Here is a 13,696-nt window from a genome sequence, read left to right on the forward strand (position 1 = left end):
TCCCCGATGTTGCTTCCTATTTCAAGGGAGAAGGAATCTCCTTTAGTTGTGGGCCAAATTTTTTCCCCTTACATGGCTACCTGAGACCATCCCTCTCTTAGTGATGAACAAAACTCTTCCAGCCCCTATTATAATATATGGTGATACAGACCAGTAATCAAGCAGTTTGCAAACACCTAAAAGATAATAAGGTGATTAACAGTCACTATGGTCTGTCAAGAACAAATCATGTCAAACCAACCTAATAGCTTTCTTTGACAGGGTAACAAGCCTTGTGGATGGGGGGAAGTGGTAGATGTGGCATATCTTGACTTCAGTAAGGCCTCGGGCACTGCAACAGAATTTATGGAACACCTCTGATTGCTTCATAATAAACAGGTTTCGGAGTAGCAGCCATGTTAGTCTGTATCTGCAGAAAGAAAAGGAGTACTTGTGGCACCTTAGAGACTAACAAATTTATTTGAGCATAAGCTTTCGTGAGCTACAGCTCACTTCATCAGACATTGCATCCGATGAAGTGAGCTGTAGCTCACGAAAGCTTATGCTCAAATAAATTTGTTAGTCTCTAAGGTGCCACAAGTACTCCTTTTCTTTTTAAAGTAAAAAGAAGATCTGAAAAAGGAGATTGTGAAATACATTGCTACCTTTTCTATAGTTTCTGATCCAGGAAAGCACTTAAGCATGAGACTAGTCTCACTGATTTCACTCTGACTTCTCATATGCTTTAAGTTAAGTCTGTGCTGAAGTGTTTTAGTGGATTTTAGTCTTAGGCTGTGATCACCACAATAAGTTTTTTACAGTAAATGCCTTAAGGCAGGGGCAGGCAAACTTTTTGGCCTGAAGGCCACATCGGGTTTCGGAAATTGGATGGAGGGCCTGTTAGGGGAGGCTGTGCCTCCCCAAACATCCAGGCATGGCTCGGCCCCTGCCCCCTATCCGACCCCTCCCTGCTTCTTGCCCCCTGACTGCCCCCAGCCACCCATGCTCCATCCACAGCTGCACCAGGACAGGGAGTCACGCAGCACAGAGCACCAGGTCAGGCCGGGCTCTGCAGCTGCACTGCCCTAGGAGCTCGCAGCCCAGAGCATTGTGCCGGCAGTGCAGTGAGCTGAGGCTGCGGGGGAGGGGGAACAGCGGGGGAGGGGGAACAGCAGGGGAGGGGCCAGCGGTGAGTCTCCTGGGCTAGGAGCTCAGGGACTGGGCAGGACAGTCCTGCGGGCCGTAGTTTGCCCACCTCTGCCCTAAGGGTTTAATGGTACAGTGAATATAGCAGTGTATAGCTAGTGCTCCCCAATGGAGAAAAGTAGAAATGTGTAACGAGCAGGGAGAATATGGATGTGTAGGAAAGTTTCCCTTCAGATCAATTTAGATTGTCAGAGTGGGGGAGGTGGTACAATGGGGTGACTTCTTGAATCTTACCTTCTTTTGCAAAGGTGTTGAAAGATAAAGATCTAATACCACACTAAATTCTACCCAACTTCATGAGCTCGTTGTAGACTCTTGTGAATTATAACTGTGGGGAAAATGGGGGGATATAGTTGCTCATCTGTGTACTTATGCACCTGAAGCTAGACATTCAGTTATGAAAACTGAGTCATAAAACACTGTCTCAAAACTGGTATCTGTCAGGAGAACTGGCCTTATGGGAGGTGTTCTTGTGCTCCTTTGAGCAGGCCAGAAGGATTCCAATGACTTTTATTGCAAGAGTTACTCCTGGGGGCATTCTGCGCCAAAAAATTAAATATTCTGCGCACAATATTTTAAAATTCTGAAAATTTTATTTGTCAAAATAACACTACATAATCACACCAGTTTCAGTTATTTTGAAATAAATTATGACACTATAAATACTGTCAACAGGTATGTCTGTAACAATATACATACACACACAAACATTGTCCCAGGAGTAGAGAGTTAAAGAAACCCCTATGACAACCCAGTTCCTGTTTCTCTGCCCCTCCACCCCCAGAGCCCAACCAGGGAGCCAGACACCCACAATCCCTCCCCCCAGCTGCCCCGCTCCTCCTCACAGCCCAGATACCTGCACTCCCCCCAACCACGCAGAGCCCAAAGATCCAGAGGAAGAAATAGCCTGATGCTCGGTTCCAGGCTTGCATGGAGTTTCCTGTGCAGCACACTCTCCTTCCCTCAGGGCATGCTGGGAACTGCAGCTGCCAGGAACCCTCTAGCTCCCTCCCTCTCCCCTCAGCAGTGTCTTCTATGTGCAAGTTGGGTTCTGCTGAGTCCAGTGGCCCCTAGTGGCAGCTAGCAGCACTGCAGGCCTTTTATGTGGGGGAAAGGAAATTCTGCACGCACAATGTTAATGTCTGTAAAGTTCTGCATTGTGCAGTGGTGCAGAATTCCCTCAAGAGTAAAGAGTGGGGAGAAGAAGTGTGGTCCACAGAGAGAAGACTCTCCCTTTTGGAAAATATTAGATGGGTTTTCTCAGAACAGTGTGAAATTCTTCTAGGGCATGTACACAAGCATCCTTCCTAACTGTGCCTCTGAAGATTAACTTCATCATGTTGGTTGCCTTCAGCTGCTTGAGGCCAAGAATCTGAGGACCATGCTAAGCACAATAGCAAATTGTCTCACCTCCTCCCACCTTTCTACTCCTCACCTGCACCTTCCTCTATTAGACTGGAAAGTAAAGTAGATAGTTCAGTGGTCTCAGGAGTGAAAAATGATCTGAATATTTTGCTCACTGTAATGCAGAAAGTGCTACACCAGTCACTGAGATGGGAGAGAGTGGGTGCATCACACAGTTATACTGTATTAAGGACAAGTTATGGCCACAAATGTTAATTAAGCTGCCTCATGTGAATGTAATTGGTGGGGCCAATCCAGTTGTTTCTCAAGATTGATGGATCTGTATTTATGAATATAATTTAACAGCAATTTTCCCCTATTGCACTTGAGTTAAAAAAAATCTTTGCCAAAATAACATACTATAATATTACATACAATGTAGAAATAAATATAGCTATCAAATTAAATGCTTCACATAACCCAGTCTAAATCCTTAGTTGCTTATAATCCATTTTGCCATTTTTAATTAAAAAAACAAACCAAGGTCCCAGTAAAATGTTTGTAAACCATTTCTAAAAATGTGGCTGAACTGGTTAATACTTTACAATCTGCAATGTATGGAAGTAAGTAACCAAAAAGGTGTTAAGTACTATTGTATTAGATCAAATTCTCTGTGGGTATAATTGCCAAAGTGGAGAAAAGAGATGATTGTGAAGGACCATGTTTTTTCCATGCCTCTGTTCCCAAACCCAATAGAACTGATGTTTTTTCTTTTGTTATGATAATTTCCAAGAGTAACTCTACTTTTTGTAGCCGTTTTACCATAACCCCTAAGAGATTAGACTTTAGTCAAAAATGAGCAAGTTGACATTTTTCAAGGTCATTTTCTATATGTAGTGCAGAATACGTGATTGGATTTCAAATATGCGAGTAAATCACAGTGACAAGAAATGGGAACACTGAAACCCTGTGCTGCTTTCTGTTATTGAGTGTCCTAGCAGGGGGTCAGCCTGGAAGAAAAAATGAAATATAGAAGATAGACTGGCTGATTTATTTGATTTGTTTCTCAATAACAGTTGTGTTAAAAGTTTTTGAGTCTGGGATCCTTAAAGATTGTTTTCTTGCAAGAGATTACATTGAAATTAATGGATCTGCTAGTTTTTATACAATTGGAAATTCCTCCCAGCATCTCGGCTAGTGAGCTTGCTTTAAAAATAAGTATCTATTGCAATATAAATCCCATAATGTCAACCAGCATATGTGCGCCAATGTAAGTAAATTAGTCTGTTTTTCGTATGATTTTTGCCAATGCAGAACACTTACCTTGAGGACATTACTGTACTTGTATAGAATTGGAAAAAAATCCACATACTGCTAACTCTCAGAAGGATGCCAAAGTGGAGATAGCTAGAGTAAACCTAACAGTACTCAGCAGGCACCAGTGGGGATCTGTGAACTGAGAACTGGTGGTTTCCTTTCCCTGTAAGAGGAACGGCAATGTAAAACAAAATGCATGTCTTTGAAGTATGCCACAAAATAGCAATAGACACCTAATTTATTTTATTACTTCAGTGTGGGGAATGCGCTTTGGGGAGTTCTAGCAATGTTTTATCATCCCACAAAAAAAAAAAAGCAATTAGCAAGTTTCTTTCCTGTTCAGCACGTTTGTTTTCCTGATATAGATCTGTTTTCCTTGAAGCAAACATATGGTGTCATAAATACTGCCTAGATTTTTCCTTTACCATTGAGTTAAACTTATTTTCCCCCTAAAACTTTTTATAGCTGATTTGAGGAATAAGGCCATATTTACCTTTTTATACATGTTGCATATTGACACAAAATTGCCTAGATCGGGGGCATGAACGTATTTGGGGAAGGGTAGGGGACACAGTGGTGAAAAGGAGAGGAAATCTTGTAGCTGAAATATTATTTTTAATGTCAGAGTACTTGGACCCCATTGCTTGGGATCTCCTGAGGCTTGTCTGTTTGGCGATAACTAGTGCTGTTGCACAGGTGGTGTGCCGCATGTTAACAGAAACATAAAGAAGGGGATAAAGTCCTTGGTGTCTCTTCCTCGGCTGCTGTTTGGGAGCTCTGGGTCTCCTGTTTTTAAATGCATGAGGTCTCCACTTCTATGTTCTTGATTTCTTTTTATATATATATATTTTCTTTTGGAGACTCTGTGCTTAGTTCAGCATTGCACAGGGAAAGGAAATATACTCTTGTCAAACCTACACAGGAAGATAATAAATACAGTAATGCCAGGTGACTTTTTGTGGGGGGTGGGGGAGGTAGGCCAATACAATTAGGGCATGTTTATTATTGCTTTTCTTGTTCTTTTCCCTTCGTCACAGGCATTTTGGTTTTGTGGGGCGGAGTGCGGTGGGGGCGGGAAGGGTTTGTTATTCTGGAACAAAATAATTTATTCCAGAATAGTGTCCTCACAGAGGTGTTATACTGGAATAGCTAAATTATACTGGAATAGCTATGCTGGTCAATTTCTCTCTGTAGGCAAAGCGTAAGATATAACACCGCATAAATAGATGTGGAAAAATCAGGCCCTTACTAATTTCTATCCTCTTATTTATATTTCCAATCTTTCTGCATAAATCCTATTTAAGTATTCCTGCTGTTGATTCAGTATTCTCCAGGACAGTCGTTATTTCATTAAGACTCACAACTTTTACATGAATAAACCATGAAAGAGTTTTTAAAAACAAAAGGCAAAATCTTAAATCTTAAATAAGAGAACAATGTTCCTTATGCTAGTAAAATGACTCACTGAAAAAAGAAGAATATTCACAGTGCAGTATCTGACTAAACTCAGACTAATTAGGGATATGCTTTTATGACAAGGATCAGGCTAAAGACTTTTTGTCATGTTCTGTTACACACAGGGGAGGATTTATCTGTGGAAGATGGCTGAAAGGAAGCACCATAGGGTGCAGGCTTTCCCTGAGTATGACTGACTGGTTGCTTTTCTTTCCATTTGTCGGCAAATGCTCTTTGGGGACAGAGTTGTTTTAGTACGCTCAGTAGTCCAAAGTTTATATGCCAAAATGGTGAGATATTAGTAAATAATGCATATTTCTGTGCCTGGGAAGGTGGAAATGAAATAATGATCTAAGATTTATGCATACCCGTGGAGACTGTCCAAGGTTACTTTGTTGGGGGTTTTTTTGTACATACTGATCATTTGCATGTTTTTAAACCTTGTTTTGTACCTGTAGTACACTCTTAATGTACTTTGTAGCTTTTGCAAATTAAGGAATGAAAAAAAAATAAACAAGCCATTTGCATCTCCTTGGGCCTAGAATACCATATACTATCTCGCTGTTGGGCAAAACACTTAAGACTTGGTTCAGGAAATCATCCTTAATTAGGAAGATTATTAAAGCACATTCTTAAGTCCAATGGAAGTCATTTTAAACATATGCTTCATAAGTGTCTTCCTGAATCAAGACCTTATTGCAGAATTATATGCTATTTTTAAGTTAAATGTATAAGAATTGCTAATATTGTTAGTATTGTTGGGTTTTTTGTATCTTTTGACTTGAACCCTGCTTATTATGCTTTTGATTAATGTATTCCTGTCTGTGTTACTCTCTTCTATCTTCCCTACCCCCTTCAACTGTTTGTTTCATTTACTTGTTACATCTTGTTTTAATGTAGATTGTAAACTCTTCTGGGCAGGAATTGTCTGTTAGTATGTATATGTGGAACACAGTGGCCCTGATCCTTAACATGAGCCAATGGATGCTGCTGAAATGCCAAAAAATATCAATTTAGAGACTAATTCATCTGAGACAAATATTCTCTTTTTTTTGTTTTACAGTATGCAAGTGTTGAAAAAAATGGAGAATTTTTCATGTCTCCTAATGACTTTATCACGCGGTACCTGGGAATAATAGGAGCTGGGGTGCCCAATCCAAACACTGTGCAGCTCCTGGGAGGTGTGGTGGATCAGACTAAGGATGGGTATGTCTTGTGTTTTTCATTCTAATTTAATGAGTTTAGAAAGTATATAAACTGTTCTTTTAAGAGAATCTTATCTCACCACTGTTCATTCATCTGTATTGAATAGCACTTTGAGAAACTGCTCATGTACCTGACCTAAAACTCCCAATTCAAAGAGACAAGCAAGCCTTCAATATCCACCACAGTGTAACAAGCAGAGAGCACTTTGAAAAATTTATCTAGAATGTATCAGCCCAAGCAATAAGCCTACAGCTGGAGTGAAAAACACTCTGAATCTCTGCAGTTAAAAGACTCAAACAGTTATACTCTATTATGCACTGTACATAATTGTCATATTGCTAATCACCTTTATATTTACTAAATTATTTTTTTAAATTTAATAAACCTCTCTTGCTCTTGTCACTCCTTTCTTTCCCTTTCCCTTTTTCTTCTTTTTTAGATCTTGGTGACCAAATAAAATAAGGTGTGGGGGGGAAGGAGGGGGTGGGGGAGAGAGAGAAGGTCTGACCAAAGCAAGAGACACCTTTGCTGTTTCCTTACATGGTTCTGAATAATACTAGTGAAAACGTACAAAGCTCTGATCTGGTTTTGCTGTTGCTGAGCAGATCTCTTGAGCAGCAATCAAGGGTTTGGAGCAGTCTGTTGGCAGACTTGGGAAGACAGCATTTATGCAGCTTTTAGAGTCACATTTAGAAGGTTGACTTGGCCAACAATCAAGGTTATCCCTCCCCCCTTTTTTGTTTTGTAATGCAATCATAGGTTCTGCTGTTGATACTTGCCCAGGCAAGCTGCTGCCTCACACTAGGTGAATAGATTTTTCAGACTCTGCCTAACACTGTCTTTAGAAAAACTTAACATCCTTAAGTCCATAGTTGTGGGTTTAAAAAAATGAAGAACGATGTATGTAGTAGGGAGTAAAATATAAAAATGAAGCATGAATAGAAAATGCATATTCTTTCCAGCATGAGCACATACAACCAATTGCTTTCATGTTCATTTTTGTGCCCTTTTTCCCGCCCGACTTAACCTCGCAAACCTCCTGTGGTTAGGCACTATGGACCTTGCAGACAAGTTAACGTGATGATTGCGATCTCTGGGAAGGAATTCTTTAAAAGGTTACATAACTATAATGTGGTGAGGATGGCTTTAAATGGATTATAACTGGAAATGATAAACCCTTTCCAGGCTTCCACCACTCTTCTCTTCGTTTGGTGTTTTAAGGCTGCTTTTTCTACATTGTGGATCTTCAAAGCCATTTTGTAACAGGAAGATTGTGAGTATAATACATAACTTTATCCTACCTTAGTGGAGGCTGGTGCCACAGATAGCAAAATTACAGCTGTAGCCTCTGTTAAATCATCACCAAATTGGGATTTCATGACCCTATGTTATATTGCCTTTTCACTACTGGAGTTTTGCATTAATTTTAGTGTAGGTATTTGTGCTTGTGTTTCAATGGCTACTAATCTAGAGTGGATGGTGCTTCTCTCTGCATCCGGTAGCAACAGCCAGTCACTGAGGCTTTTCATGCCCTTAGCGTGTCTTTGGAGAATCTCTTGAATTTTCTAGTCTTAGTTGTTACATCACTCTATGAAAAATGGAGGAGGTTCAGAAAGTGAAAAGGATTTGATACGTCCCTGTAGCACCCTGTCACAGGATTGTTCTGCCACATGTACTCAGGCATTCGTGCATCATTCTGATGATGACTGAAGTTCTCCGTGATCTCCAACCTGAAGCAATCATGTTTTACTTGGCTCACTCTTGCTTTTGGTTCCTGTAGTTAAATTCTCTAGCACTGGCAACAGGTGGTCTCCTCTTCTGAAATTCACTCCATCCTGGCATTCTTTCAAAGCCCAGATCTGCAAGCTTTGGGGAAAAATGCAAGGCTGCTCTTGCTAGCTCAGGCTTTTGGGTGACTGATGAATATTCATAGATTCTAAGTCCAGAATGGACCATCTATCATCTCATCTGACCTCCTGTATAACACAGGCCATCTACAGGGAATGTACCTTGCAGGAAGAATTGTGAATTAATGTTGGTGTATTTTTTAATTGCTGTGAAATATGCAAGTGCAGAGTTTGTGGGTGCTCACCTAAATGTGTTCTAGAGATATTGTGGCAGCCATTCCATTGCCTCCAGGCCTCACTCCAGTCTTAAAGACCATCTGGCCCTCAGGATGGCCAAGTGCAGTCACTCTTACTGAGAGAAGCTTCAGTACTACCATGGTGGATGCTCAGACAGACAAGGAGGACCATGAAGCAGCTCCTGACTCAGTAGCAGAAACATCTTGGTTGCTAAGGACTTTTTACCTTAGAGTTGGGGAGGCTCTTAGTGTGCTCCTCCCCCCGCAACCCTGAGATCTGGGCACAGAGTTTCACACTGTTTTTTTCCCCTTTTGTGCAGATGGGGAGGCTCAGGTAACTCTTTGGTACTGTCCCTTCAACTCTGGATCCTGTGGCATGTGCTTTGCATCGTGGAGACTGGGTGGACTGGACAGAAGAAATAGGATTCTGGGGGATGCATGTTGTCCCCTGCTTCCCCCAAAATTGAGTTGGAAAAGAGAGTGCAGGCTAAGACTGTATTGTCTTTTACATGGATCTCCCCAGTTGCAACCATGGACAGACTTCTCTTGTTGTGGAGCTGCCCTGCCAGGAATAAAGGAGTTGAGGGTTACCACAGATGCTGCTGCTGGTGCAGCAAAGATCCACGGTTTCCACAAAGATAGCCCTGGCCTATTGTGGATCCCCCCTTTTTCATGCAGAGAAAGTCATGTCCTCACATCAGGACAATGTATCTATGCAAGGGGATCCTGTGAAAGAGTTCTTCCAACTGATCCCTCCTCTTCTTAATTATAAAATAATTGGACTTGCTTAGATTGGATTACAAATATCTTCCAACAATACCTTGGTATATACCAAGGGATGTCATTGACGTAGCAGTCCAGGAGTTACTCATTCTGCCTCCTTTAACATAATGTATTTTTGTGTGCTGTTGTACTTTAAATGCCTGTCTAACAAAATAAGTATTTACTTTATATCTCAGTTATTTTGGACTGCAGTAACTAACACACTTCACTGAGAAATACTGTGTGCTTTATTTTTAGAAAGGACAAACCATTCAAAAATAACACTTGGAAATGCCAACATTTTCCATTATTTTTGGATATAAATTTATCTCTAATGCACCAATTTACACTGTACTTAGTTTACTTAGGTTAGAGCATAAAATAATAGATGTAGCTTCAATTTGTGTCTCATTATGTTATCATACTTAAATTGCTGATAGAGTAAAACATATGCATTGATTACATAAGAAACCTCTTCATCATTGGATTTGTATGTATTATTATGGTAGGTAATGGCTTTTCCCTTTCATGATTGCATGTGGACTTTTCTGATGGAAAGCATTACATCTGCTTGGGACTCAGATTCTACAGCTATGACCACCAATATAAAAGCTTGGATAAATAGATAGGGAGGCAGTAAATTGTGTTCTTGATGAACCAAACCCAGTGGGTGGATTTGGTTTGTAACTACTGTGTATGGGTGTTAAAATTCAGGATTTCATTCTTTCCTGAATAAGTTATAAAACAGAATTGCCAATGTTAATAGGGGTAGGGTGTTTGGAGACAGATTTTAACCAGTTAAATAAGATATCTGCATGCTTGACTTATAATTTGTAACCATTTTAGTACTTTCTCTTTGCATTGTTAAAATACAGGACTATTAGGATTTTCTCTATGTGGGCTTTCATGTTATAAATGAATACCTATTTATGTAGGTAAAATAACTTAAGTAGTGTATTGAAGTTCATGTTAATATCTGCTGTTTAATGACACCTAATGATATTCAATGAAGGGTTATGCTAAACCAGAAAGAAAATGTGTTACCCAGGCAACTGGCCTTGTGCGGTATAGAGCTTTAAGCATATGGCTATGTAGTACACATTATTGCAGCATCTTTAAGCATTAAGAACCACGTGTAATTGACTGTGAAAAATTACTGCTCAGTTACTGTATTGTATGGTCATAATAGAAGTAAATGAATACGTCGTTGTTAGAGTAGATCTGTTGGGAATCACTAGTAGGGTAGTCTGCTTTAGGAGCAAAAATACAATAAGAAGAAAATAGCTGGTTTAATTAACATGTAAAAATTGGGTTAATTTGAATTCAGCTGGCACAGCAGATATTAATGTCTCTTCTGTAATATCTAGCTAGAACATCACATTGGTACACTTAAAGTCTTCCCATAACCATGAATAATTGTTTTTAAAAAATGTATGTAGGTTATTTCAATAATCTATCTCAGACTTATTAGGGGTTTTTATTACTTGGAAGTACTGACAGAGAAGGTGTTCCAAATTAAAAAAACTCCTGCTGCATCCTTCAATGCCTGGAATCTTATTAATCCTCGTCTGGTACACAGAAAGTGTGCGCGATGTGCTGTTTCCTTATGATTTGTCAGGTTCTGTAACTGCTATACCCTTACTAGCATTGCATGCTTTATTTATATTATATATATTAACCAGTCCAACATGATGTTTGGCTGTTACCTTCAATGCCTTGTTTTGGGCTTGTTTCACTATTTAAGGATGTAAAGTAGCTGCATTTCCATTGCTAAATTCCAGCATTGCTGCTGTGGGCTGGGGTTTTCTGTAGATATTTTTCTTTCTAGTATGCGTAATGAGTTTTCTAAACAGATCTGCTCCATCCCTGCTTGCACCATTGATGCCAGTCTCAAACCTGTTTATCTGGTTTTCTTTTACAACCATTTTAAAGTCTTTTTCATGCCTTCCCTGAGGCATGAAATGCCCTGCCTACTCTCTTCTCCAAGATGCCTTTTTCTCTCATTGAAATCCCCTTTAAAGAATTGCTGCTTCTGCAGTGCCACCAAGAAGTGAGTGAACTACAATATAAGTAATGATTAAAGAAAAATCTAATATTCCTTCCTCTGGGCTTTTACTGTATTCTGTCTACTCTGTCCATCCTGCTTAGGCTGTATACTCTTTGGGACAGGAACTGTTTTCATTTTGTCTTGTTCAATATCCGGTACATTGTCAACACCTAACAAATATTAATGAAAAATAATAATTTCAGTTCTATTTATTTTGCTTAGATTGTAAACAATAAATACAAGAGTAATACACCGCTTTATTACTTTGGGTTTGAAGAATTGAACTCTTGGTTACGTTTTAAGGGTACATATTGCCATACTGGATCAAACCAATGGATCATTTGGTCCCTTATCTTTTCTCTGACAATGGGTGCTTCCGAGGAAGTTTGAAGAAACTGCATCTCCCACAGTCTCAAGAAGAAGATGTTGAGCCCCCACTTTGTCCATCAGGTACAACTCAGAGAAGTCTGAACCCACCAGACTCTTGGCAGATTATGCCAGAGGAAGAATAGGAGATTTTCATACACCTAGTTCTTGATTACTGTGTATGAATTGAGTGGAGGAAAGATACTTCTTCTGCTTGCATCTCTGCACTTTGAATACACTGTAGAACCTGACTGTACTAGTGAACTTGTATAAACAGCTCTCTTGGCGCTTACCTGTGGTTTGATAGGTGACCCAGGCTACTATTTGAAGAATTGTGGCATTGTGTGCAATATCCAAGGGCTGCAGTAGGTGACTAGTATGTTACTAGCATACAGAGAACACATTTTGCTTAGTCCCCTTTGAGATGATTGACAGCACTGAGGTCTTAAAGGGTGAGCTTTTGAAAAGTGCCTGAGTGACTTAGTCCCATTGAAAGTTAAAGGGACTCATGCTCCTGAGTCACTTGCATGGGATTTTCAAAAGCACCTAATTAGTTTAGTAATGTTACACTCTGCTGTGAATTGCTAGTGAAAAAGGATTTTGCGCTCTCACCAGAGTTATTTTTATCCACTGGTGTAACAGCATGTTGTCAATCCTTGTACTAATATGTTTTGCAACATGTTGCATTGAGAATATCTTGTACCATTGTTCAGTCAACACTTTAGTTGTGCTTAGCCTTGCATAGTTTGTGTTTAAATTGTAGTTACATTTTCTATGAGTTAATTGGTTTCACGCCATTTTACTTGTCTTATTTGCAGGCTTATATCCTTTCAAGAATTTGTGGCATTTGAATCAGTCCTTTGTGCTCCAGATGCATTGTTCATGGTGGCCTTTCAACTGTTTGACAAAACTGGCGAAGGAGAAGTTACTTTTGGTAAGACTTACTATGTTTGAGCTTTGAAATATACAAAGTTAAAGGGACATGGTCAACTTAAAAATCAGACTTTTGCCTGAAAATATTTTATCTATCATTATATGAAACAACTAGGGTGTTTATAACTGAAAGCTATTTGAACAAAATAATTTTTTTTTTTCAGTTTACTTTGTGCACTTGTCTTCGCTTTGTGTACAGTCCTTTTCAGTGTTTCCTCTGTAGAGTCAGTCACTTTCTTCCTTTGCTTGTGTGGGTCTTTCACATAGCACGGTGAGGGTGGGGTGCACAATTATTGTAAAACCACACCCCCAAAAAAACAACCAACCCCCAACTGCAGGAGGACTTGAGGAGATCCATGGCTCAAAGTTAATTTGAATAGTTTTTTTGTTTAAATTGGCTAATTTCAAGTTGGTTTCAAGTTGTGTGTATTTGTGTTGAGAGAGAGAGAGAGTTGACCATGCGTTATCCCCTTTAGACACATATTACAGAATATCCCTGTCTATAGTGAAACTGATTGTTTCAACAAATCAAAGAACTAAAGGCTCATGGAATACCTGTGATCCTACAGGTTGTTGCCTCTTTCAGAGCTCCACTTGCTTGGAATATTAGTGAATGATCTTGAAACAACTAAAATTCCTTCCTCTGTACTCAGATACTGAATCAGTTTAGTTCCACTTTTTAACACTGAATTCTTATTGGTTTATTTATCCTTAACCCAGTTGTTTCCTCAGGGTTTATGTTTAGTTTTTACACAGCATGAGAGTCTGTATAGTATTGAATTTCAAAAGGAAAAAGTGCTTCAATTCAAATAAATAGAAAGTAGTTATCTGATAACTTTTTTTAATGAATCAGAGGGTGTGTTGAAGAGAACAAAGCCCAAACTTTGCATAAAATGTGGAAATGTAAATGAAAGATTCTTGTTTAAAAGTTAAAAATATTGGCCTGTCGTATTTCTCAGTGACATTATTGTAGGTTGTAGATTCTCCAACTCCAAGGG

The 13,696-nt window shown here is 39.5% G+C and overlaps 1 protein-coding gene across 2 annotated transcripts in view; it reads left to right on the forward strand.

Annotated features, from left to right (window-relative positions):
• SLC25A13 (solute carrier family 25 member 13) overlaps positions 1 to 13,696 on the forward strand; it is a 130,723-nt gene that overhangs the window by 36,736 nt on the left and 80,291 nt on the right. For both annotated transcript variants that reach the window (XM_084618810.1, XM_084618809.1), the window contains 2 exons: positions 6,365 to 6,507; positions 12,584 to 12,699. In XM_084618810.1, the coding sequence (XP_084474936.1) occupies positions 6,365 to 6,507; positions 12,584 to 12,699 (259 nt within the window). The remainder of the gene's footprint in view (positions 1 to 6,364; positions 6,508 to 12,583; positions 12,700 to 13,696) is intronic.

The sequence above is a fragment of the Lepidochelys olivacea genome (genome assembly GCF_965140295.1).
Source record: "Lepidochelys olivacea isolate rLepOli2 genome assembly, chromosome: 2".
NCBI classification, from domain to species: Eukaryota; Metazoa; Chordata; order Testudines; family Cheloniidae; genus Lepidochelys; species Lepidochelys olivacea.